Here is a 26,877-nt window from a genome sequence, read left to right as displayed (position 1 = left end):
TTTCCTGAAAGCTGGAGGGACCCATTGCCACCTGTAATTGGGAATCTAGTCTTGGGTTTCACATTCATATGGCTATACTTTTAAGTGTGTACTCCTAGTATTGGAATATATAACACTGCCTTGTAGAGCTATGTAAAGCAGGCTCTAGATTCTATTTCTGTCTCTCTCTCTCTCTCTCTCTCTCTCTCTCTCTCTCTCTCTCTCTCTCTCTCTCTCTCTCTCTCTCTCTCTTTTCCTTGTCCTGGGGCTTGAAACTCAGGGCTTGAGCACTGTCCTTGGCTTCTTTTTGCTCAAGGCTAGCTAGCACTCTACCACTTGAGCCACAGCACCACTTCTGGCTTTTTCTATATGTGTGGTGCTGAGGAATCAAACCCAGGGCTTCATGTATATGCAAAGGCAAGCACTCTACCACTAGGCCATATTCCCAGCCCCCAGATTCTATTTCTTTAATCTTCATCATACTTATGTGAGAACAGAAGTAAATTACACAGAAGAAGTAGAAGATCCTGTGGATTCGGATGGTACGTAGTTTATCTGATCTTAATGGGAATACCATTTAGGAAGAAATCAGGAGAAAAAATATCAAAGGCAGAAAAAAGCAGTAACATAGAGGTTTCCTTTTCTTAAGTGAGTTTTCTAATTGAGTTAATTCTCAAGTCCCAGGAAATGGTATATCCGTTTCTGTTTTCAATATTTGTAAATATTTTTGATAAAAAATAGACATACTGGAATATACATCTAGTATTTTCTTACTCTTTCATTCCAAAGACGAATTACTATCTACAGTTCCTTTCTTTGATTCTACAGCTCCCTCAACCAAGCCTTCAGATGTAGTAATTAGCAAATTCTTTATTTCCTTGTTTATAATGTACTTTATTTCCAGCGTACATGCATTCCTTTCACTGTCATATCATCAATTTCTTCTTTTGTGTGTTTGCTATAGGTGAAGTCCTGGGATTTGAAAATCTCGTCTTTAGCATTTTTGAATTTGTCCATGCCCTGCTAGAAAATAGCAAATTCAAAAGCACTGTTAAGAAAGCCTTGCCTGAGTTGATCTACTATATTATCCTGTACATGCAGATCACTGAAGAGCAGGTAAGTAGTATTCAGGAGGCAGCTTCATGAATGTCTAGTCTTGGTCAAGTAAACACTTGATTTCTAAAGATAGACTCTAGGGTGGTCCGGCATGTGAAGTTTCTAGGAAAGCTTTGGCATCGTTTTATTGCCACATCTTTGGAGTTTGATCAACTCCTATGTTAAGTAGTTGTGCTTTCAGAACATTCTTTTTCTTTTTTCTCTTTCATTATTTTTTAAATTTTAAGTAGCTATACAAAAGGGTTTCCTTTCAACAAGTGAGATTATGAGTACGATACATCCTGATCAGTGTCCCTCCTTCCAACATTCTTCTCACTTTTCCAAACCCATCCATACCCTCACGTTAAATAGTTCAGCTTTTTGCATAAGGTACATTGAATATAATGTCTGTATTTGCCTGACCTTCCTCTCTTCATTTGTCTGCTCCCTCCCCTTGCCACTCTCCCCATAACAAAACATGTTTCAACTTCCTGGAATGCTTTTTTTCCAATAGGAAAATCTCTGTAAGACTATTACCCAATGATCGTAGCATCTAAGAGCACTTGTTCCTTCCCTATAAATAGTGAAATGTAGTGATCAAATTATTAACCCGGCTAGTGGATCATTAAAACCAGAAGAGAGCAATCAAGAATAAGACAAGGCTGTTGATGTAAATAGCAGAAAAAAAATATACCTTTCAATCTTTACCCAAGTGACCCCACATGAGTGCTCTGCATAGCAACAGTCCTGGACAGCAGAGCTACCTTGCTTTCGTCCATCTTAGTTTACAAATAAAGTGTAGCAATGAAGTAAGCCATCAGGAGAATAGGGTACAAGATGTTTTCTCCTAATTGGACCGTATCTTGCTTATTTTCTTGAAGAATATTTACACTAGAGGGGGAAATGATAACCTCATGAAATCTGGCATTCCTTTGTGCTCAGTATGCCAAGAACATTTATGCAAATGCATGAGGATATACAAGTTTGAACTTCTCCAAGCCTGCTTGTCCAAAGAGAGCTTTTGTTAGGCTCTGGCTACTGATTAATGTCTTTTCCACATACAACAAAAAGAAATGGCTTTTAAAGCTACACTTTTGCTCAGGATAAAATGTTGACAACCTTCTGTGTCTTTTGATGCAAAAAAGTAACACATTGATGGCCTTAAACAGACCTAACATTATCTTTCCAGATTAAAGTATGGACCGCGAACCCTCAACAGTTTGTAGAAGATGAAGATGATGACACTTTCTCCTACACTGTTAGGATTGCAGCTCAAGACCTGTTGTTGGTAAGATATTTTAGCCTAATAATTCTCCTCCATCCCTTGAGGGTTTCCTCTGCCTAGCTATCTAACACCAGTTAGTGCTGTTATTTCACTCGGGATACAAGAGAACTCTCAGGTCAAATCTAAGACAGAAATTCTAACTTCTGGTTCTGATTTATAAGTAAATATTAGACTTCCAAAATTTTTCCGAAGATAAAGTGTTTAATGACTAAGAGTTGAGTCAGGAATACTTGGATTTAATCCTTCCCTCAACAAGACTCTTGTATAAATCTTAAAAAAGACTGCTGAGAGATGAACATACAAACATCTGCTCATTTTCTTTGGCTTCTCTGACTAGAGCCTAGTGTTGCCTCTAGGCTGAAATGCTATGAACAAGTTGCCCGTTGCTTCCTGTTGGGTAGGAGGCTTGCTGGTGGATCACTCTTGGTTATCATCTAATATTTTTAAGGTACCTGTGAAGGATTACAGGGACTGACTATAGGGGGACTAGGTCAGTGCTAGAGCAATATGCATAAGGCTGTGGGTTACATCCCCAACATGGCCATATGTATATATTAGTTTTCAATTACTAAAATAGCCTTATTTTTTTCATGATTAGGTTCCAAAAAATAAATAACTACCCCGTTGTTATCCAAAGCTGACTATCATTTTTACTTACGTTCTGTTTAATGCAGCCAAAGCCAAAGGGGACAATCAACCTTACAATACTGTGGAGGCCCTCACAGTTTAGTGTGTCGCTTTGAAGAGTTTGAGCCATTCACTCCGTAACAGTCCTGACTAATGCAACTTACATAAAATACATTTACTGTGCACATTTTTCTCCTCTCACTAGGCTGTGGCCACAGATTTCCAGAACGAGAGTGCAGTGGCCCTGGCTGCTGCGGGCACTCGGCATTTACAAGAAGCAGAACAAACCAAAACCAGCGGGGCAGAGCACTGGTAAGAATGTGCAGCGTGGCGGCGGGAGGCGTCACATCTGAGGCGCGCAAACCCGTGCTTTTCTCTCAAGCAGCCCTTCCTAACCCTAAAGTAATTGCTTAAAATGCTGTCATTTCCCCCTCTCTTGAATACCCTGCCTCTCTCAAAGGAAGGGCTTTTATTTTGTTTCTAAGCAGAAAACTGTGCAATTTACTAACAGTGTCTGGATTGGGGGCGTCTATAAGTAGCTCTTAGTGGACATATTGTGCTGGAATCCCCTTTTCTGAATCTAGTTCTCCCAGATATTTCTCTTTTTGTGCAGTGTAATTTGCTTTACCAGCCGTGGTGTCCCTTCTGCAGGTGGAAGATCCACGAGGCCTGCATGCTCGCCCTTGGCTCGGTGAAGTCCATCATCACCGACAGTGTGAAAAGTGGCAGGATCCAGTTCGACATGCATGGCTTCCTGACCAATGTCATCCTTACAGACCTCAACCTCTCAGGTATGCTTTAGTGCTTGCCCAAGATTCCACAAGAACTGTGTTGACCTGTCAGCAAGAGTTTTCTCCACTTGGTCACCTAGGTATTCTTGTGTACTTGGGGCAAAAATTATTTGTACCCTGAGCTCAAGTTCATCTCAACCCGTAATACACCCCAGTGACCTTGGTTCATGCTTCTCCTACTAGGAGACTAATGCCTCCATAATTCATGCATGCCATTCAGGTGTCCTCTCAATTTGGTACTCCCATCCACGACAGTTTTTTGCCATTTGAATGAAATGTGATCTGGTTGTTACACCTTAAGAATTGGCTTACGTTGGCATATCAATAGAGCCAGGGTACCTGGCTTGTTAGATTCTTGTTAGATTCCTGTCGCTTTTCTCAAAATATATCCTTAACCAATACCCAAATAATAGACGTGTAACATTCTCATCTATATTGACTGATTACCTTAAAAAGTAGCCTTTAAGCCAGGAACAGATGGCTCACGACTGCAATACTAGCTACTCAGAAGGCTGAGATCTGAGAATGACAGTTCAATCTTAACCTGAACAGGAAAGTTTTGTGAGACTCTTATCTTTAATTAACTACTCAAAGATGGAAAGGGAACTGTGGCTCAAGTGGTAGAGTGCTGGCCTTGAGCAAAAAAGCTCAGGGACAGCACCTAGGCCTTGAGTTCAAGTCCCTGGACTAACACAAAACAAAAAAAGTAGCCTTTACTACTACTAAGAGTTGATTCCTCCAGATCATAGCTAATAGTTATGTTATCCTACAATGTGAAGATAACGTTACTCATCCTGAGAGCCACCTCTCCATTCCAAAATACTATCTTTTCTTCCATTCTTAGTTCTTCACTTATGAGACATGGGTATTGTTTGTCCCATTCTCAGTCTTTTAGAGTCGCTTACATCATTTTGAAAACACTGTGTTCTGTAATTCTAATTAGATATATGTCAGTCCATCACTTCCACTCTCTGAATCACAAAATTAAGATGATTGCACATCCAGAGCTCAGATCCATGGGGAAGATCTTGTTTCACTCTGCCTGTGTTATATAATGTGCTGTGTTGTAGTTGATGAGCATGTTTTCTCTCTCCTATTAGAGCATAAAGTCTTTTAAGAATAGAAATCATGTCTAATGTATCATTGGATTCTAGAGTGCATTGCCATGTACATGAATGAAATGAATTCCATAATTACATAAATGAAAGTGTTGAGGTTTCTGGAGCCTATTGACATCTTTCTTCCTTTCTTTCTTTCCTTTTTCTCTCTCTTTCTCTCTTTCCTAAATTCCTTTTTTCAAAAGCCTCCCAGTATATCTCCAAGGCCCAAGCCAAGAGAGCTGCCTAAAACTTCTTGTGTCTCTCTTCCCTGCCCTCTTGCCCACCCTGAGCTCCATGCTCCATGGAATTCTGAATGGACTGGGAAGCAGCCTAGGCCAGAGAACATGGTGGCAATGGAGCACAGCTCTGGTTCTCCAGCCTTAAAAGAAACAATTAATGAGAGAGACTGAAAGGAATAGGCCAGAGGTTCATTTGGAACCCAGGGAACGTTAGACAATGTCTGGAGACCTTTGTGCTTATTGCCAGGGGACAGGGGCAGAATATTACTGACATCTGATAGAGTTACCTCTGTCTTGTGTACAATGAGAGAAAAACTACAAGACTTAAAGTCTGGTGAAAGTGATAGGAAAGTTTATTAGAAAAAGAATACATTTTCAGTAAGATGAAATCAAGTCATTTCTAGGGAAAGAATGACTACATTAACATATTTCTTACAAAGTTTGCCTAGCAAAGAACTTCAAATTTTTGTTTCAAAATCAGTATTTCAAAAAGGCACATCATGTCCTTCTATAATTAAAAGCTTTTCTTGGAGTTTGGAGGCGTGGCTCAGGTAGTAGAGCGCCAGCCAGTGAGCAAAAGCATCAGATACTCAAGTCCAAGGACAAAAATGCTTTTCTATACCAGCCATTCTTAAACACTTCAGTCTATACATACCTTTACCATCTTAAAACTTAACACAAATCCCAAGCTTTGTGTATGTGTACGTACATGTATTATGCATGCTCATGCTGATACTGAGGCTTGAACTCAAGGCCTCAAGCTCTTGCTTTGCTTCTGTGCTCAAGGCTGGCATTCTTAACACCTGAGCTACATTCCATTTCTAGCATTTTTTTTTTTTTTTTGTTATTGCCAGTCCTATGCCGTGAACTCAGGGCCTGAGCACTGTCCCTGGCTTCTTTTTTGCTCAAGGCTAGCACTCTGCCACTTGAGCCACAGCGCCACTTCTGGCCATTTTCTGTATATGTGGTGCTGAGGAATCAAACCCAGGGCCTCATGTATACGAGGCAAGCACTCTTGCCACTAGGCCATTTTCCCAGCCCCCATTTCTAGCATTTTGCTGGTTAATTGAAGATAGTCTTTCGGATTTGTCTGTCTGGGCTGGCTTTGAACCACGATTCTCAGATCTTAGTCTCCTGAGTAACTAGATTGCAGATATGAGCCTTCTTTTGCTCAAGGCGAGTGCTCTACCACTTCTGGCATTTTTGAGTAGTTTATTGGAGATAAGCATCTCACAGACTTTCCTGCCTGGGCTGGCATCAATCCAGGGTCCTCGAATCTCAGCCTCCTGAGTAGCTAAGATTACAGGCGTGAGGCACCCACGCCCAGCTTCCCAGCCCTTTTTTGCTTCATTTTCAGATAGAATCTCTCATTTTTGTCCAGAGTGGTCCTTAGACCACATCTCCAACATAGCTGGAATTAACCATGCCTGGTTAATTGGTTAAGACAGAGTCTGATGAGCTGACATCAAACTTTCCTGATCTTTACTTCCTGAGCAGCTGAGATTATAGATGTGAGCCACCACATCTAGGCTAAGGAAGTCTTTATTGGGTGAACTGTAGAACTCACTGGCAGAACTGTAGTTAATGTTCCAGTAAAGGCAAAAAGGTAGGAAGAAAAGTAGAAATGCAGAAGACATTTAGAAGGCTTAAAGAATAGTGAGGGCTAGGATGGAACTGGGATAGTAAAGTCTTAGCCTCAGAATATTCTAGATCTCATGCCAACAGTCAGTAAATTTGGACAGTAAAATTAGTTCTGTATACATACTTGCCTCTTTCTTGTGAGATACTTTTTTTTCTCAAGTAAGTTGTGTATATTCCATAGCATTCGGTTTTTGTGAACGTTTGAGGAATGGAGTTGTGAAGGGAAGGCAGGCACGTACAGGAACTTTGTATTGTCCAACCTGTGATTGTTCTCTTTCTCCCAGTGTCTCCTTTCCTCTTGGGTCGAGCACTTTGGGCTGCCAGTCGCTTCACTGTTGCTATGTCCCCTGAACTGATCCAGCAGTTCCTGCAGGCGACAGTTAGTGGTCTTCATGAGTCACAACCACCATCAGTTCGAATTTCTGCTGTGAGAGCCATCTGGGGGTGAGTATGCTACCCTGTGGTAACAAGAATTGCTGTAAGAAAAAATGACTCAGCCAATATCTCAAACCGTGGTTGTTGTTTTTTTTGTTTTGTTTTGCTTTTTGCCAGTCCTGGGCCTTGGACTCGGCCACTTGAGCCATAGCGTCACTTCTGGCAGTTTTCTATATATGTGGTGCTGGGGAATCGAACCCAGGGCTTCATGTATACGAGGCAAGCACTCCTGCCACTAGGCCATATTCCCAGCCCCTCAAACTGTGGTTGTTTAGTCTATTAAGTTGTTTGGAAATTTCTTCTGAAGATCTTCTTCAAAATGGGGGTTGGGGAAAGGGGGAAGCATCTCTACAAGTGACCTGGCTTTTGTGAGCAGAGCATGTCCTCCTAGTCCCTGTTGTTTTTCATTCTTGAGCAGAAACGTTCAGAGATGGTACTTGGGCCCTGAGTTCAAGCCCAAGTAAGTACCAGCACCAAAAAATGCAAAGGTAAAAATACCCATTTTTTTTTTAATGGTACTGGGGTTTGAATTATGAGCTTCATGCTTGCTAGGCCAGCACTCTGCCCTTTCAGTCACATCTCTAGCCCTGTTTTAAGGAATGTCTTAAGATCCAAACTTAAATGTTTCCGTTGAATCCTAAACGTTATCAATGTAAATTCATCTTCCACCTGCCTTCCCTGGCTTCTTACCTTTTGAGACAGTTTAAGATGCTGTGTATTGTTGTATTTATCTTTAGAAAGCATGGGGGAGTTGCCTGTGTGGTCAGCATTTAAATAGATTAATTAAATGTTAAGATCAGCATTCCAACTAAAGCAACTCTTTAAATTATGGTTTATTATTTCTTCCTTTATTATTTATTGCCTTTTGCTCAAGGTTAGTGCTCTACCACTTGAGCCACAGAGTGACTTTTGGCTTTTTCTGTTTATGTGGTACTGAGAATCGAACCTGAGGCTTCATGCATGCTAGGCAGACACGCTACCACTAAGCCACACTCCCAGCTCATTTTTAAATTAATTTAATGAGTCATTAAAGTGCTATTATGGCTTAAATGATAGAGCACCTGCCTAGCAAGTTGTGAGTCCCTGAGTTTAAACCGCAGAACACCAAAAATGACTTTTTTCAGCAAGCTCTGAGACCTCTAAATGAGAAGAAGCTCTAACCTGATTACTACATAACTGATACAAGTTCTTCTGGGCTGTAGAACAGTTAACCATGTTTGTGTTGATTTTGACCTTTGTGAAACTTGATTTTATTTATATATATTATTTCTTGCTGTATTAAAAAAAAAGAAAGATCCTGTGACAAGTTTCAGTGTAAGAGTAAAAGCAATTGTCAACTAAATAATGACAAAAAAAATGTTAAAATCTATGAACAGGAGTAGAACCAGAGAAGATTTGTTTACTGTCTAGTATGATTTTGTTTGTTTGGTTTGATGCCAATTCTGGATCTAAACCTCAGAGCCTGGACGCTGTCTCTGAGCTTCTTTATCCTCAAGGGTAGTGCTCTACTACTTGAGCCACAGCTCCACTTCCAACTATTTTTGTAGTTTACAGAGATAAAAGTTTCACAAACTTTCCTGCCTGGACTGGCTTCAAACCACAATCCTCCGATCTCAGCCTCCTGACTGACTAGGATTACAGGTGCGAGCCACCAATGCCCAGCTTTGTGTTGTGGTTTTATAGAAATAGTCAAAGTTGCAAACTGAGAAGTATTTGGTATGAATGTGAAAATACTTGGGTAAAATAAACACATGACTTTGTAGGTTGTTTTAGAGGGGCAGCACTATGTGTCAAGCATACTTATTTTCATTTTCTCTGGGGAGATTACTATACAAAACATTTCATTCTTTGCTTCATATTTAAAATGTTTGTTTATGGCCCTGTGCCAGTGACTCACGCCTGTAATCCTATCTACTCAGGAGGCTGAGATCATTGTGGAGCTTTGACACTAATACAAGTAATACGACTATTAGACACTTAGAAACAAAAACAATAACAAAACCATTTCTTGTGCCCAGTGAGAATCTTATTTCTGAGATAAGGTCTTAGAACATAGAAACAAAGTTTTTGTTACTATTTAGCTTAACTTCCATACTAAAGAAAAAGCCAAGTTGAGATGTAGGCAGTTCATTTGGAACAATTGTATCCCTGTTGGACATGATAAGCAGCATCCAGTAAATACTGCAGAGGTAAATATAATTCAACTATGCATTATAGAACTTTGAATCTGCCAGGTGCTGGTGGCTCCAGCCTATAATCCTAGATACTCCAGGAGGCTGAGATCTGAGGATTGAGGTTTAAAGCCAGCCTGGGCCGAAGAGTTAACTTTGAACCCACAGACAAATACTAATTGTATATAATGTTTATATTAATTGAATTTATTTTGAGATGCAAAAAAGTAGTGACAAATCATGATAATTAAAATGTAATCTTCTAAAAATTGTATTGAAAAACCTTAAGCAATATTTTGTAAAATAATGGAAATATGCATATCCGAATCTTAGGACTGCCTAAAGCAGCAATTAGTCTGAAGAATGTTGAAGTATTTAATTTAATATCAGCAATTTTGATCAATTGATATGGATGGATTTGCTTCAACACAAAAGGAGAGGGATGAAATTTTAAAGAAAATAGCAGCCAGTACTGGTGGCTCACACCTGTAATCCTAGCTACTCAGGAGGCTGAGATCTGAGAATCACAGTTTGAAGCTAGTCCAGGCAGAAAATTCGTGAGACTCTTGCCTCCAATTAGCCATCAAAAAGCCAGAAGTGGCTCAAGTGGTAGAGCACTAGCCTTGATCAAAAAATCTAAGGAACAGCCCCCAGTTTAAACCCTGTTTAACCCAGATTAAACCCAGTTGACTTAAACTCCAAATACACACACACACACACACACACACACACACACACACACTCACAACAAAGAGTGGAAAATGGACTGTGGGTATAACTTAGTAGTATATCACATGTTTAGTGTGTGTGAAGCCCTGGGTTTAATCACTAGCACCACAGAAGTAAAAAAAAGAAATAGGAAAGATATAGATGGACGGACGGATGGATGGATGGTTGGATGACAGGTATGTGTGTGTAAGAGAATGAATAAATGCTGTGAGATTGGGAAGTAAAGGATCTGCTTGTGAATAATTTTTGCTTCTCTCTCTCTCTCTCTCTCTCTAGTTACTGTGACCAATTGAAAGTCTCAGAAAGCACCCATGTGCTTCAGCCCTTCCTCCCCAGCATCCTCGATGGCCTAATTCACCTCGCAGCCCAGTTCAGCTCCGAGGTCCTCAACCTGGTTATGGAGACCTTGTGCATCGTTTGTACTGTAGACCCAGAATTCACAGCAAGCATGGAAAGCAAAATCTGCCCCTTTACCATCGCCATTTTCCTCAAGTACAGTAATGGTATGCTTAAGGAAGGATGATTGGTGCTGGTCTTAAGCATCATATGCAGAGATGTATGTGGCTTTCAGTTAGCAAAGGAAAGAGTTGGACCATAGATAGAACAGTGTTAAAAAGTAGAATAAGGACTGAGGGAGAAAGATCGTGAATAAAAGGCCAACAGCAAGAAGTAGAATCCAAAACTCTGATGTAGAGTAGGAAATTAAGTAACTAAATGAAAAGCTTGCTAGAAGAAGAGGCCTGCCTAGAGCTATAATTTAGAAAAGGAAATCCTGGTACCTGGGGCTCTATCTCAGTGGTAGAGCATTAGCTTAGCATGTACAAAGCCCTGGGTTTGATCTCCAGCACTTCAAGAATAAGAAATGTTGGGCTGGGAATTTGGCCTAGTGGTAGAGTGCCTGTTGAGCATACATGAAGCCCTGGCACACATATAGAGAAAGGCCAGAAGTGTCACCGAGGCTCAAGTGGTAGAGTGCTAGCCTTGAGCAAAAAGAAGTCAGGGACAGTGCTCAGGCCCTGAGTTCAAGTCCCAAGACTGGCCAAAAAAAAAAAAAAAAGAATAAGAAACGGTCAGAACTTGATGAACAAAGTCAATCATCAGATTGATTGGTTGGTTTGCAGTGCTAGGGGTCATCCTAGGACATTACACATTGGGCAAGCTGTATTCACAGCCTTTGGGTTGTTTTTTGGTTGTTGTGGGGGTTTTTTGAGATATAACCAGGCTAGCTTTGAACTTACAAACCTCCACCTTCACCTCCTAGTGCTGAGGTTATAGGCATGTATCACTACACCTGGCACAAATGTTTTCTGTTATTATAAAGGTGATGTACAGAGGGGTTAGTTACAGTTACATAAACACAAATTTTTTTATATTGCAAAAAATAGGTCTATAAAATGAAATACTGTACAGCTTTTGAAAAACAGGCTTTATATTAACCAAAAACCATGGGAAGTGCTTACATTATAAAGATATTGTGGCTGACTATGGTAGTTCAAATCTATAATCTTAGCTACTTAGATCTAAGGCAGATGGAAGATCAAAGTTCAAGAACAAACAAGGCATAACAGTACACAAGACTCAACCGGGCACTGGTGACTGGGTTACTCAGGAGGCTGAGATCTGAGAATCAAGATTCAAAGCCAGCCTAGACAAGTCTGGGAGAATCTTACCTCCAGTTAGACCGCCAAAAGCAGATAATGTGGCTAAGTGGTAGAGTGCCAGCTTTGAGCAAAAAAGCCAGCAAGAGGCCCTGAGTTCAAGACTCAGGGGGCTGGGGATATGGCCTAGTGGCAAGAGTGCTTGCCTCGTATACATGAGGCCCTGGGTTCAATTCCCCAGCACCACATATACAGAAAATAGCCAGAAGTAGCACTGTGGCTCAAGTGGCAGAGTGCTAGCCTTGAGCGGGAAGAAGCCAGGGACAGTGCTCAGGCCCCGAGCCCAAGGCCCAGGACTGGCCAAAAAAAAAAAAAAAAAAGACTCAGTACAAACAATAAAAACAAAAGCAAAAAGACTCAATCAATGGCTAGACACAGTGGGGCATGCCTGTCATTCCAAACTACAAGAGATACACAGTGACTGGGTACAGTGGACTGTACCTATCCTCCCAGTGACAAGGGAAGGCACAAATAGGATTGCAGGCCAGGCCAGCCTGGTATAACCCTATCCTGAAAACAACTTGGCACCAAAAGGGCTGGCGAAGTATCTCAAGTGATAGAGCACCTGCTTAGCAACCACAGGGCCTCAAGTTTAAACCTTGGTACTAAGAAAATAAATAAATAAATTAATTAATTAAAAATATCTAGAAGGTAAGATAGCAAGTTTTGGTTTTAGAAAATAAATCCAAATGCTAAGGGATTGAGGTAGTTATCCCTAGGTATAGAATGACAAGTGTTGTTTTGTATTTTTCTTCAATATTTTTATACATTTTAACTTTTGTGTTATGGATATATCAAGTAGTACTTTATTAGTAGACAAATATTAAGGGTATTCTAACTATTGAAGCTCAAAGCAGTAGGAATCACTCATAGGATAAGGATAGCATATGAAATACTTTACTTGATTTGCTTTTTAGTTTAAAAAAATACATCCAGGCACTGTGGCTCACACCTGGAATCCTAGCTACTCTGGAGGTTGAGGTTTGAGGATCACGGTTCAAAGCCAGCCTGGGCAGTAAAGTACACAAGACACTTATCTCCAAGTAACCACCAGAAAACTTGAAGTGGGATTGTGGCCTAACGTGGTAGCGTGCTAGCCTTGAGCAAAAAGGCTCAGGGACAGCACCTAGGCCCTGATTTCAAGCCCCACAACTGACAAAAACAAAAAACCTACATCCTGAGAGCTTTCCATATTGCATGCTTGGATGTGTCATTCTTTCCCGTTGTCACACAGTATTCCATAAAATGGCTGAATCATGATTTATCTTTTCTGCTAGTGGGTTGTTTCCATTTTTTTCCTCTTACAAACAGTGCCGCAGTGGTTTTTAACATTACCCTACATGTATTTTTGCATGCTGTACAGACAAAGACTTTATAGTATATAGATAAAGAAGGTCCATGTAAAGTTTCATATCTTAGCTAGGCATGGTGACACATGCCTATAATCTCTGCCCTCTGGAGGTGAGGCAGGCAGCTTGAGAGTGTAGACCAGCCATCGTGCTCCTCTTGTAGCCTGGGATGACCAGCATGCCCAGTGCCCAGCTACTTACTGGCTACACAGTGAGACCCTATCCCAAAACAGCCCTACACAAAAAAGGTCCTTAACAGTTCTTTCTGTCATGACTACCTACTAAGAGTTAGGTTTGAACAGTTACTGTGTCAGCAGGGCTGCATAGCAGAAAACAACACAAAAAATGTATCCCAGGAAAAAGGCTGAATTTTGTTTTAGGGATAACCTCGTGACTAATCATTGCCTTGATGAGAACGTGCGTATTGTTAGCGTCTCCCCTGTTCTTGCAGGTCGTTCATGTGGCCGCCCCTCTAGGTCTCACATATGTGACATGTAATCAGTGCTGTAGTTCTTAACTAGTTAGGATAAAACAGACATGACTAAACCAGGGGCAGGTGTGTGAGCTGCGGGCTTCCTGTCGCCTTCTCCACTGCAGATCCTGTCGTTGCCTCGCTGGCTCAAGACATCTTCAAGGAGCTGTCTCAGATCGAAGCTTGTCAAGGCCCCATGCAGATGCGGCTCATCCCCACCCTGGTCAGCATCATGCAGGCCCCGGCGGACAAGATCCCTGCGGGGCTGTGCGCAGTAAGTGGATGCCAGGCCTGTGGACTGCAAGCGCCCTCCCCCCCCCCCGCCCCCCGGGTCCTACCCACCTGACTGGAAGTCACGCAGCCGCCGGGAGTTCCCAGAAGGAGGCCAAGAGCCCTGCTCACCACTTGTTCCTTTTCTTGGGTTGCTCTGTCCTTTCTGCTCAGTAAGCATCTTGATTGTTGGATGTTTCTTACTCCAAAGACAGTTGTGACTCTTCTTTCTTTTCTCCTTCAGACAGCCATTGATATCCTGACCACAGTAGTGCGGAATACAAAGCCCCCCCTTTCCCAGCTTCTCATCTGTCAAGCTTTCCCTGCGGTGGCACAGTGCACCCTTCACACGGATGATAATGCCACCATGCAGGTATGTGAGACACAGAGGCCTGGCAGAAAATAGCTCCCAGCCAGTAACAGTGCGTTCCTGACTCCAGTGCAGTGAGCCCACCCCTAACCCAGTGCTTAGCCCTCAGAGAATAACATCTCCACATACAGGCTGGCGGCCTGCCACCTGTCATCACCTGCCTCCCCCGACCCCCACTGCTAACCTTGCTTGTCACCTCTGTCTCCCCAGAATGGTGGCGAGTGCTTGCGGGCCTATGTATCCGTGACACTGGAACAGGTAGCCCAGTGGCATGACGAGCAAGGTCACAACGGACTGTGGTACGTGATGCAAGTGGTGAGCCAGCTTCTGGACCCCCGCACCTCAGAGTTCACCGCAGCCTTTGTGGGCCGCCTCGTCTCCACCCTCATCTCCAAGGCAGGACGGGAGCTCGGGGAGAATCTGGACCAGATTCTTCGTGCCATCCTCAGTAAGATGCAGCAGGCAGAGACCCTCAGTGTCATGCAGGTAAGGCCAGCGGGGAGTCGGCCTTTCCCAGCCGTGCCAGAGATGTAAATGAGCGTGTAGATCCTGAGTTGTTTCACCTTGTACTATCCTTTCAGAAGTTAAATAAAATTGGGTCTCTTCTGGCCTCGTAAATGTGGACAAGGAAGTCTGTGTTGACCTGTCCTGTCAGGGACCCCGATGGCAGCTTTGCAGGCCATTTCCTCTTGCCTCCTGTGGCTTGGAAATCAGTTTCTCTGAAGCAAGTGTCCTTTTTGTTCTCTCCTAGTCTCTGATCATGGTATTTGCTCATCTGGTGCACACGCAGCTGGAACCTCTCTTGGAGTTCCTGTGTAGCCTCCCCGGACCCACTGGTAAACCTGCCCTGGAGTTTGTGATGGCTGAGTGGACAAGCCGACAGCACCTGTTCTATGGACAGTATGAAGGCAAAGTTAGGTAGAGCCATCTTTCTTCTCTGAGCACTCTTCCACTGCTCACATTTCTTCCTTCCCTGACTTAACACCACTGGTTTTTGTTTATACCAAACTGCCCCTCATAGTTCCCTTTGCCCTCTTTCTTGCTAACCTGCATATTTGAATGGCTGCCATCTCGAAATTCCCCCAAAATGATCAACCCAGTAGACGTGTATGTCTGATACCTACTCTCCAGAAACCCGCCTCTGCAACACACCTTACCAGCTAAGTACTGCTAGTGGTAAGCTCAGGCCTTCCTACCCTGCCTTCTGACTTGCTAGCCTAGACATTTCTTCCACTAGGCCTGCCCAGTGCATACAGCCATGGTGGTGCTTGCCTTCCCCAGCTTTGTTCAGTGGAACATCTCATGAATCCTGCATTCCATTTCCAGCTGAACTCTGTTGTCCTTCCTAATTGTGAACTGAATTTTCGCTATCAAGAGAGGTGGCATAATGGCTGATGACCTTGGACAGGTGGTTAATTGTCCTTTTCTGACTCCTCTTGCCAGCTCAGTGGCGCTGTGTAAACTGCTCCAGCATGGCATCAATGCAGATGACAAACGGCTACAGGACATCCGTGTGAAGGGAGAAGAGATCTACAACATGGATGAAGGCATCCGCACCCGCTCAAAGTCAACCAAAAGTAGGTGATGCTGCTGTCCCGCCAGTCCCCTCTGTAGGAGCTAGGACCCCCAGGGGAGGGGGAGGGGTGCACTTCCATCTGTGTTCAGACCTAATCAGTAGGGATATTTTGTTGTAGAAGCAGCAGGAAAGTATAGGCCAACAATGGCTCAGACTCTATGGATACTTCTTGTGCTTGATCATTGGCAAGAATAGTGTTGGGTAATATTAACTTCCTTCTGGGGCTTTAACTCATAGTCAGCATTCTTCATTATCAGGTTGTCTGTGGCCTGTGACTACAATTAATCTTAGGTAAAGCTGCTGTCCTTTTTGTTGTTATAAAGGTGATATACAGAGGAGCTGCTGTCTTTTTTAACTGTAGGCTTATAGTTACCTGTGCTGTCCTGCAGACCACAAGCTTTAGGGACTACTTGTGCTCTGACTACATGTGCTCTGATTAGTGACTTGGCTTCATGGCTTTATTGCTGATAAGAATTGGTCTTCTGTAACCTCTGAACTCTCTTCTCTCTCCCAACTTTTGAAGTTATTAATGTGAGGCAGAATAAAGTTATTTAAATCATTCTTTGGTGGCTAAGAATAGTCAGGGATGATGAGCTGCGTGGTGAGTGGCTCTGCCCGGCATGGGAACGCTGCCAGCATGAACCCAGGACAGTCTGACTTGCCGGCTTTCCTTCCTTCCCAGACCCAGAGCGCTGGACAAACATTCCTCTGCTGGTCAAGATCCTGAAGCTGATTATTAATGAACTGTCCAACGTCATGGAGGCGAATGCCGCTCGCCAAGCCGCCCCTGCCGAGTGGAATCAAGGTACGAAGACCCAGGAGACTGAACCGAGCAGACCAAAGTTACAAACGGTCAGATTACCAATTTGGTTTGTATAGTCATTAATGTAAAAAGAAAAAAAGAAAGATTATTGATGGCCTCTCTCTGGCTGGCACTGTGAGGTCCCCTTACGAAATGTTACCAGAGGCGGAGGGTGAGAGCAGCTGCCTTCCCTCTGGACTGGAAGAGGGAAAATGCGTGAGTACGTACTCGCTGCTTCTCCTTTCCAAGTAGACGACTCCAATGACATGTGGGAGGACCAGGAGGAGGAAGAGGAGGAAGAGGAGGATGGTTTAGCGGGCCAGCTCCTATCTGACATTCTTGCTACTAGTAAATATGGTAAGCAGTTTGAGAAGAGGACAGCCGTGGTAAATACCTTTTCTCTGCACTCTGAGACTGAGGGGGGACGGCGTGCCCAAGAAAGGGGAGATGTAGACCTACAAGGGGAGGTGGGAGGTATCAGACTTCCGTCATTCGGGTGGAATCCTGGGCCTCTGTCCTGACCCGCCCGTTTCGGCTGCGTCTCACAGAGGAGGATTACTACGAGGATGATGAGGAAGACGACCCCGACGCTCTGAAGGATCCTCTCTATCAGATTGACCTGCAGGTGAGTGCGTTTAGAGGCGAGGTCTTACAAGTGACATTGTCCCGCAAGGAAGCAGGATATGAGCTCATATCTGTGTAAGGTTCTTCACTTGATGGGGAGCCTCAGAAAGGGCTTCCTGCCCTGCTGAGTGTGGAGGGCTTAGGGCAGGAGACGACTGCCACTTTTCACCTGGGTTGTCTACCACTGTGGTAATCCGGCTTCTTGGGCCACATAGTGAAGGTCCCCAGAGTGAAGTAGGAGATGGAGCCATAGAAACAGTTAATGTTTTGGTTCCCCCTGGCATTTGTCCTTGGCTTATATTTAAATTCTATCCAGGGAAGTAAATGCTGATCTCTCAGGAAGCTGGTGGCATTTGGCGGTGGGCCTCACTCCCCGCACCTGGCTGAGCCCAGGACCCTCAGTGATGCCCTTTTCTCCCCCCTAGGCCTATCTCACAGACTTCCTCTGCCAGTTTGCTCAGCAGCCCTGCTACATAATGTTCTCGGGCCACCTTAATGACAACGAGAGGCGGGTTCTACAGACTATTGGCATCTAAAAGGGGTGTCTTGCCACTTGTGCTCCCCCTCTGGGCCCAACCGCGGACCGTTCTGCAGTCCTCTGGTCAAGAGCTGCACTTCCCAGCCTGGAGTGGCTTTCTGGAGTGACACTGACCATCGAGACCACAATCACCAGTGCTGGCACTTAGGAATGATGGAACGAAGGACATTTCCCAGCATCCCTGTGAAGATCTCCCATCTCTGGAACCTTCTTTCTCCCCAGCTCTGCCCCCAGCTCTATTCCTAGTGTTTTCTGCTGGTCAGTCCAGAAACATCCATGCCCAAAAGGATTATGGGTTCATGGATTATTTTGCCCCACCTCAGGAGCACAGGAAATCACGACCATTTTTATTCTAAAACATACCTGTCGACTTTCATAGGACGTCTGATGTAATCAGATAGGAATTCCCCGGAGAGATCACCGTGCCGTCTGCTGCTGTCTGCCCGCAGCCTCTGATGGCCCGGGTTCTCGGTGGGAACAAGTGAGGGCAGCAGCATGCTCCGCCCTTCCCAGCGCCCGCCCTCCCGTCCTCCTGCAACACTAAGACTCTTCTGTCACAGGAAGTCATCTTGGTTTTGCTTCATTGCATGACACAGCCCTCCCCCAGGCTGTTCCTATATATACATGCATACACAAAACAAGCCAGACAGATGGCGATTTGTTTTTCCTTTTTTAGAAAAATGATAAAAGGGGAAAAAATGAGTTTTTTTTAAAAATCCACCTGACCCAACTATATTTAATATGCCTCTCACACATTACCACAGAGTCTGGTATTCAAAGGCTGTCCCCTGTCCCTCAGTAATCCTCTCTAAAGTGGTTAAGTTGTAGCCCTCAAATTTGCAACCTGTATTTTTCTAGGACAGTAAAGTAATCTTTACAAATGAATTTAGTCTGCATGGTATAAGGTATCTCAGCACCTCTGCCTTCGATTCCCTTTAGAAGGAACATAAAATAGAAGAGAAAGAAGGATGGGTAGTGCCTGTTTAGTCTTTCTAAGTGGGATCTGGCAAACTTAGCTCAAAATAATTCTTGTTTTATTGGTATTGTTTGATCAAATATGTTTAAGGGGCCTAGGATTCTAGCTGAGTGCAGAGTGCTTGCCTAGCATGTACAAGGCCCTGGCTTGAATCCCCAACATTACCAAAAAAAGTCATATGGTGCTGTCACATCTCTTAATTAGGTTTTAGTCTGTTGCAGGTTCAGGGAGTAAATAGGAATTATAATAATTGAGAAGGAAGTAAAACCCCATTCACATTAGTGGCCCATTTTTAATAGCCACAATCTTTAGTGTGATGGTGTTACAGGAAGGAAATGGCATAGAAAGTGGACTTGATCTCCTAAGGAGGGGGTCTCACTGTGGGATATTTACCCTGCAGACTCTGGAAGCCTCAGGGTTTTATAGCTGGAAATGACTTCATGCCACTAGATGTCTCTACTGTTCAGTCTCCATGGTGAATTGGAAGTGGTTCAGTTACAGTGTTCCCATGTGGACATGTTCACAGCTGACTGCAGCCAGCCAGATCCTGAAGCTAATCCTGCTTCTGTCCTGGATGTTAAGGAGTCACTGAGAAGAGAAAACGTTGGCAGACCTGGCCAAGTGGGACCCAGAAAAAAAACACAGAATGAAGCTTCACCCGGTTGGGTCTGGTGCTAAAGGCAGTAAACTGTTCACAAGGCTAAGTCGGCCATGATCATGGCACAAAAGAATGGGCCTATACCAGGATCACTGAGCTAAGTTTGACGAGTCTTGAGCTTTGGCAGAACAATGTGCCCTTTTTGAGCGTGCTGATTGGGGCATATCGTCCATGTCTATCGCCAGAAGAGCTTCTGAGTCCCTCAGCAATGCTTTATTCCCCCTGCTTTCAAGCTTTTTTTTTTTTCTTTTCTCATCATGGGGCTTGAACTAGGGGCCTTGGCGCTGTCCCTGAGCTGTTTATGCTGAGGGCTAGTGCTCTACCACTTGAGCCACACCACTTCCAGCCTTTTGATAGTTGTTAATTAGATGTAAGAGTCTCACAGACGTTCCTGATGAGGCTGGCTCAGAACCATAATCCTCAGATCTCAGCCTCCTGAATAGCCGGGATTACAGGTGTGAGCACCAGCACTCTGCTCCGATGACCCCCCCCCCCCCCCCAGTGTCCGGCCCTTCTGATGATGGGTGGGCTCTGTTTTGCCTTACACTTTCTGAAAAGGGAAGCTGTGAGAGAAATGGTACTAGATAAGAGAGGAGTGCTGACCACCACACTTTAGACAACAGGAAGTGGAGAGGTCCAAATATCTACAAGCTGTGAAAAGGAGCCGAATGTGAAGGTAGGGGTGGCTGCGGGTTAACTGCCTCGCTGGTGCAAAGTCCACAGTTGAGTCCTGTGTACCACAAACCATGAAAATGTGGGATGCTCTCTGTAGAAGGTTGGCACGGAGCGTGGCGGCAGGCTGGGGAGATGGGGGGCTCTAGTGGTAGGTGCCAGTAGTGAGGCCAGAACTGGGGTGTGGCCCTGCACTGGGAGAGCGGATAGTACAGAGTACCCACCCTCGGTGTGTCAGTGGGTGCTCAAAAAGAGGGTCCTTAGGTACTGGTGGCTCAGCCTGGAAATCTTAGCTACTCAGGAGGCTGGGACCAGCCCAGGCAGGAAAGTCAGTGAGACTCATCTCCAATTAAACACCAAAAAAAAAACTGGAAGTGGGGCTATGGCTCAAGCACTAGCATTGAGCACAAAAGCTCAGGGACAGTGCCCGAGTGCTGAGTTCAAGCTCAAGACTAGCACCAAGCAAAAGAGGGTCCTTGACAGATCAGTGTTCATCAAAAGCAGAAAGATAGCCAAGATTTAAATTGTGTCATGCAGGGGGAATGCTGATCTAGGGACACAACTTTGGAACTTTAAAGGATAGTCCAGTGAGAAGCACTGCTTTTAAACCCCAGCTAGGCAGACTGGTTTCTGTTTTGTTTTGTTTTTTGGCCAGTCCTGGGCCTTGGACTGAGGCTCTAAGCACTGTCCCTGGCTTCTTTTTGCTCAAGGCTAGCACTCTACCACTTGAGCCACAGCGCCACTTCTGGCCATTTTCTATATACGTGGTGCTGGGGCATGGAACCCAGGGCTTCATGTATAGGAGGCAGGCACTCTACCACTAGGCCATATTCCCAGCCCCAGACTTGCTTCTAATAGTAGGTCATGAGATGGGTTTCTGGCCATTCCGTTTTCCTGTCTGTTTCTGGGAGCATCAGACCTGCTAGCTATCAAAGTTAGTGTTAGATGCGGGAAAGGCTTGGGCATTTCTCAAGGAGCAGGTTTAATTTGGGATCAGAAATCAGTAGTGCAATAAATGAGAGTGCTACAAGATAAGTAAGTGAATTCAGTGTAGAAAGCAGGTGGGGTGGCATGAAGAAGGGAGGCCCCCTAGCAGAGCACGTGCCAGGAAGAGCTGACTCCCCCAGCTAAGATCTCAGGAATACAGAAGTGCCAACAACTGCTAAATCCCAATACTTGAACCACCTCAGACCAAAATAAACTTTTGTTACCACATTTACAGCTCGAGACAGGTGTCAGGTGTAAACCTGCCGTGTGTGAGATCACAATCCGCCAGCTTGTGTTTACTGCCAGGTCTGCAGCTTGCCTCTCCCATGCATTTGCCATGCAGATGAGGGTGGGAAGCATGTTCCAAAGGAGACGTGTTGAACAGAAGGACCATCATGAAACAACTTGAATTTGAAAACTTATATGCACATTAAAAAATGTTAAAGATGAATGTGAGCGTGGCTTGCTGGTAGAGCATTTAACTGGCATACATGAGGCCCTGGCTTCTCCCAGCACCTCTACCTCCAAGGCATCGGAATGTAGGGTTCCCGGGACACCTCGAAAAGTCTGCAGCAGACAAGCGACTAGGACCTGGCACCTGGGCTGGAGGGGAGCGCGGGGGGAGCCCGGGAAATCGTGGTAGCTCAAATGGGAGAACCAAGGGCCGAGGCTACGGTTGTGACTAGAAGAGGTGCATGCGTTCATGAGATGTGGACAGGTACAGTTAAGAATGTGTTTCCAGGGCTGGAGATACGGCCTAGTAGCAAGAGTGCTTGCCTCGTGTACATGAGGCCCTGGGTTCGATTCCTCAGCACCACATATATACAGAAAACGGCCACAAGTGGCGCTGTGGCTCAAGTGGCAGAGTGCTAGCCTTGAGCAAAGAGGCCAGGGACAGTGCTCAGGCCCTGAGTCCAAGCCCCAGGACTGGCCAAAAAAAAAAGAATGTGTTTTCAAACATGCCTGCCTGCTGTGGAATATTTGAGTAGTTTTACAAAACTGCGGTGAGTTCCTCCCAGGGAATGGCGTGCCCCACCGGGCGCTGGGCATTCCACGGGTAACCACGTGGGGCGTGGAGAAAGCTCACTGTCACGGCCATGGGAACCGTGGCGATGGTGTTTCACCAGGATTCGGTGCCAGTACACCCTAAAGTCATTGCAAATAGAACTCGTAGCTGTGAGACGGCTGCCTTCCCTTGACGGGGCCGGTCAGCAGCCGCCTCGGATGAGAACCCGGGCTTTCCAGTCTTGACTTTACAGCAGGTGATGAAAGGGCAGCATTACTGCTGGTTTCCTAAAATTGCAAGTTAGACAAGTCTCTTTACCTGTGCGGAATATGTGATTTTGTCGCAGATGAGCTACGGGAAGGAAAACAGTGAGGTGCCTCACCAGAAGACCCAGGAAGCGCCCCCACATCCAGACTTGTGCCTGCGTGGTTGGAAAGGGAGCGGACTGGGCAAGTGAGAGCTCCAAACCTTGGTTTCCTCATCTGCCAAATGGTGACTGGTCGGTCCCTCGCCGGCCATGGCTGGCAATGAAGCTGACTTGAGAGTGCCGGCGATGGGGAGATGGGACATGGTCGCCCCCACCCCCAGGGGGTCGGGGAGCTATGTTTGAATCACTCTTCCTTTTTAAAAAATTTTTTTTAAATTTTTTTTGGCCTCGTCTGGAGCTTAGACTCAGGGCCTGAGCACTGTCCCTGGCTTCTTTTTGCTCTAGGCTAGCACTCTGTCACTTGAGCCACAGCACCACTTCTGGCTGTTTTCTATATATGTGGTGCCAAGGAATCGAACCCAGGGCTTCATGTATACAAGGCAAACACTCTTGCCACTAGGCCATATTCCCCGCCGTAGATCACTCTTCTGACTCTGGGTTTGAGTGTGACAGGTGTTTTGCAGATGGTGATGACAGCTCTGGAAGGCAGGAACTGCCGCCCTGCTTAGCCACCTGAGAAGCAGTTGGTGGCCAGCTCTGCCTGCCACTTGCTAAGCTGCCTTGCTGTGATTTTTCTGTGTGACAGCTTGGTGGGGGGAGGAGAGTCCCACAGACAAGTAGGCAGAGAAGTCCATGGCCTGTGTGTGGTTTGTTCCGGGCCTGGCCCTGGCAGGGCTTCTGGTGATGAGGGAGCTTCCTAGGGAGAAGGTTGCATGGAGTCGGCCTAGATCACTCGGTCCCACACAGCTAGGTAGACAGGCTGGCGAGCATGGATGCCGAGCCATGTGGACAGGACCAGGGCCTGGAGACCCCGGGGCCACTTCACCACTCTGGAAGGGGAGCAGGGAGCAAACCATAGTAACAACAAATGCACTCCCTCACCAAGTAGGATAGAGCCAGACTGTTTCAACTAAAAACAAAATGATTACCTCTTCTGCACTTGATGGCGATGTCATTTCCCTCACCAACTTCTTCCTCATCCTGAGCCGGAGTTCCACTAGCGAGGCCACAGAAGCCAGGCCGGGGCTGTCCCGTAACCTCCAGGAAGTGCTCTCCTGAGCAGGGGATTCCAATGGGTTTGGCAGAACCACAGTTCATTTCCACACAGCAAAACCAAACCAGAGCTCACTGAACCTGGAAATGGCAGAGCAAGCCCCGTACTTATTTGGTGGTTCAGAATGTGGGCTCTGGAGCCAGCCTGGGTTCGAATCCTGACTCTTCTGCTTACCAACTTGGTGATTGTGGTACTTACATATTCTGTCTCTACTTCCTAATCCACAGAGCAAGGACATTAGTATCTCCTTCATGGCGTGAGTGTGAGGATTCAGGTCAACACAACACCAAGTACTTGCAGTGAAGCCTCATTATGAGGCTTCATTTTAGTGGTCGGTCGAATCGCAAGTCGAATGGCATTCTCACACTGAACCTGCCTTGCTGGTATTGCCAAGAAAGACCCCATGCTTCTGCAGATTCACCAGTCAGTCCCCACTTGTGCCGGTGGCTAGAAACAGACCTCCCACCCCAGGGTGGAAAGGGCCCCCCAGTAGCCCTAAGCCCTTCCCAGGAGTAGGAGTAGGGACAGACAGGGAAGAGCTGTAAACAGAGCCTTCCTCTCTCACCCTCAGATCTCAAAATAACTCGTCTGCTCCCACCCTGCCCAGCTGGCAGAGCTGTGGGCTGAGTAAGGTGCCATTTAAAGATAACCTGGCCCTCCCCGTCCGCCCCACTCCAGACTCCTGAGGCCAGATCTTGGCAGCCTGAGACTGCGTCCGTAGCCACTGAGATGTACCCGAGAAAGGGCTCGCACAGGCCACCCGAGTGGACCTGGCCAGCCCCTCGGCCCTGAGGTCTAAGCTGCCAACGCTGCCAAGGAGCTAGAGCTTGCCACTCCACTCGGAGGGTGCTCTCCCCAAGGCATCGGAGTGCCCTTTGTGGGAGAGTGCCCCTTCTTATAAGTAGCCGGATGGTAGGGAGGGTGACCCCACTGCCGTTCATCTACCCTGCAGCCCCTCAGGTGCCTCCCACAGGGACAAGCTCAGGAGACAGAGTCTTTCATTTACAGCAAGAAACCTTAAAGTTAGACACCAAAGATACTTGTTTTATTCCGGGGGAGTTGGAGCAAAGAGACTCGGGTTCCTTGAGTCCCCGGCTCAAGCTTGAGACCTTGAGCACATGCCTGGCAGTCTCCCGCCGCCCCCTGCGCTCTTCCAGCTGTGGACCTGCGTCCAGGGGCATCTGTTGAGGGCTGTCTGCAGGGGGTGTGGCAGATCACAGCTAGTGCCGCAGGGTCCTGTGGAGACAAGGGAGGAGGCACTCTCCTGAAGAGGTCACTGACCAGAGGAAGGAATTAGGAAAAAAACTACTCAGAGTGAGTGGCTCAAACCACCATAGCCAGGCAGAAGGAATGCAGAGACCAGGCAGCCCCGCCCCCCAGCCCTGGAAAGTCAGGAGGGTCTCAGGACTGCTGGCCAGTCTTCACACTCGGAAATGAGTGTGCCCGTCACATGGAAAGGGTGGGAGACTGGTCATGCAGCCCAGAAAATTCAGACCATACCCCGAGACCCCAACCAAGTCACAGGCATGCCACAGCTCTTCCCCTCCTCCATCTTCCCCCACCCCAGACATGGCGCCTACCTTCCCATGCCATGCAGACTAATGCTAAGGATAGTCGGCATATTCCAGACATGGCCATGGGCATTCTAGACCTTGGCGGGGTTCGGGGGGGGGGGAGTCCCATGGACCTGGGCTTTGAAGCCACAGAAGCCCAACTTCTACTTTTCCCAGGTGTGAGACCTGGGAGAATGAACTTCTTGCAGCTCAGGGCACAAGGGGATGATGAATTCCTTTGTCAGCATTCTCCTGATGGTCCTATTCCAGGCTTGGGGCTGGGGGGGGAGGGGTCATCCTGCTGGCCACGCCCATGCTTTGTCTCATCTGATCAGAGATTACTCTGTCACCCCCTTTCCATGAAAGGACCTCTTGCCTTCTCCGGGACCTGAGACACTAGCTTGGTGAGAGGGAATGTTCCTATGTGTTCTGCTTGGAGATTTAGGGGAACCCTACTATAGTCTCTTCCACTTCCATAAACCCCAGTCCTGTCATCCGTCCCCATCTTACTCCTTTCCAGTTCCCTGGTGTCTCTTAGGACTCAGGTCCATTATGGTAACATTGCTAGTTCATCCCAACTCTTTGCCACTAGGCTTCAGCATCCCCTGCTGAGACCTGCCAGCTCTGCTCCCCAGCCCCCCACAGACCCCCTCGCCCTCTGACCCATGGGCTAACATGGTTTCCTAGAATTTCGCAGCTAGAAATTACCACTGAGAGTTGGGGGCCACTGTGAGCCAGAACATAACCTTGGAGGAAGATTAGCTAGAGAAAACGGGAGACAGCAAAAAAAAAAAAAATAGCAAGAAAGGGACAAGTTTCAGGAAGTATGTGGTTTCTAGGTTTTGTTTTCATTTGGTGGTTTGCTGTTTCTCCTCCTTCCCTCCGTCCTTCTCCCTCCCACCCCCCACTGTCTTGGTGGTACTAAGTTTGAACTTGGCCCAAATGCTTGCCAGGCTGGTACTAACCACGTACGCCTCAGCTGACTCCATCCCCGCTTTTTTGCTGTCTAGAGATTGGAGTATAGTGGAATTTTCTACCTGGGCTGGCCTTGATCTTCTGATCGCAGCTTCCTGAGTAGCTCGCATTTCAGGCATGCGCTACTGGCACCTAACTTCATTTTATTTTTCGAAAAGACTGGAGATTTCCAGTAAACGGGAAAAAAAGACTAGAGATTTCTTTTTCCTAGGAAAAAAAGAAGTAAATAGAAACTAAAGATACCAAAGAGAAAAGACTGTGGAGACAGATCCTAAGGGGCCGAGGACACACAGGAAAGAGTCATCTTGGACAGGAGACAGAGCTTCACCTGAGGGTCAGTCCATCTACAATGGCTGAGCACGTACCGCCAGGACTGGTGACAGCGAATGCACCCACGGGCTCTGTGCTCATGGAGCTCGCGGTGCAGGAAAGAGACAGATGGCACTGAGCGCGCTGGAGGTAGCAGTGAAGGGAGAGGCGAGACAGTTCTTCCCGGCTTTAGCATGCGTGGCCAGGTCCTGTGTGGGTGCGCGCCCCTGCTGGCCCATCGTCCTGTCCTGCAGCAAGGGCGCCCGGGGCAGGGGCCTCCCCTCTCCTTATTTCAGCTCACGGGGTGCAAGCTCCTCTTTCTGCCTTTCTTCCCTAAACTCTTTTTTTTTTTTTTTTTTGGCTAGTCCTGGGCCTTGGACTCAGGGCCTGAGCACTGTCCCTGGCTTCTTCCCGCTCAAGGCTAGCACTCTGCCACTTGAGCCACAGCGCCGCTTCTGGCCGTTTTCTGTATATGTGGTGCTGGGGAATCGAACCTAGGGCCTCGTGTA

The 26,877-nt window shown here is 46.1% G+C and overlaps 1 protein-coding gene and 1 long non-coding RNA gene across 2 annotated transcripts in view; one reads left to right on the top strand and one right to left on the bottom strand.

Annotated features, from left to right (window-relative positions):
• Ipo9 (importin 9) overlaps window positions 1-18,636 on the top strand; it is a 37,788-nt gene extending 19,152 nt beyond the window's left edge. The window contains exons 9-24 of the mRNA XM_048357258.1: window positions 463-521; window positions 944-1,095; window positions 2,264-2,362; window positions 3,192-3,298; window positions 3,638-3,777; window positions 7,042-7,201; window positions 10,369-10,595; window positions 13,697-13,845; window positions 14,086-14,214; window positions 14,422-14,697; window positions 14,963-15,129; window positions 15,655-15,788; window positions 16,470-16,592; window positions 16,842-16,946; window positions 17,138-17,214; window positions 17,639-18,636. Coding sequence (XP_048213215.1) covers window positions 463-521; window positions 944-1,095; window positions 2,264-2,362; window positions 3,192-3,298; window positions 3,638-3,777; window positions 7,042-7,201; window positions 10,369-10,595; window positions 13,697-13,845; window positions 14,086-14,214; window positions 14,422-14,697; window positions 14,963-15,129; window positions 15,655-15,788; window positions 16,470-16,592; window positions 16,842-16,946; window positions 17,138-17,214; window positions 17,639-17,749 — 2,215 coding nt within the window. The 3' untranslated portion in view covers window positions 17,750-18,636. The remainder of the gene's footprint in view (window positions 1-462; window positions 522-943; window positions 1,096-2,263; window positions 2,363-3,191; window positions 3,299-3,637; window positions 3,778-7,041; window positions 7,202-10,368; window positions 10,596-13,696; window positions 13,846-14,085; window positions 14,215-14,421; window positions 14,698-14,962; window positions 15,130-15,654; window positions 15,789-16,469; window positions 16,593-16,841; window positions 16,947-17,137; window positions 17,215-17,638) is intronic.
• Window positions 1-26,763, bottom strand: LOC125359495. Its single transcript, XR_007212565.1, has 3 exons — window positions 26,708-26,763; window positions 16,984-16,988; window positions 1-157 (listed from the first exon to the last, which is right to left on the bottom strand). It is a non-coding gene; the product is annotated as an uncharacterized LOC125359495 (long non-coding RNA).
• Between the last annotated feature and the right edge of the window lie 114 nt (window positions 26,764-26,877).

The sequence above is a fragment of the Perognathus longimembris genome, chromosome 11 (assembly GCF_023159225.1).
Source record: "Perognathus longimembris pacificus isolate PPM17 chromosome 11, ASM2315922v1, whole genome shotgun sequence".
Classification (NCBI taxonomy): Eukaryota; Metazoa; Chordata; class Mammalia; order Rodentia; family Heteromyidae; genus Perognathus; species Perognathus longimembris.
Note: the sequence above shows the minus strand (reverse complement) of the source record. Positions and strands in the feature narration are given on the sequence as shown.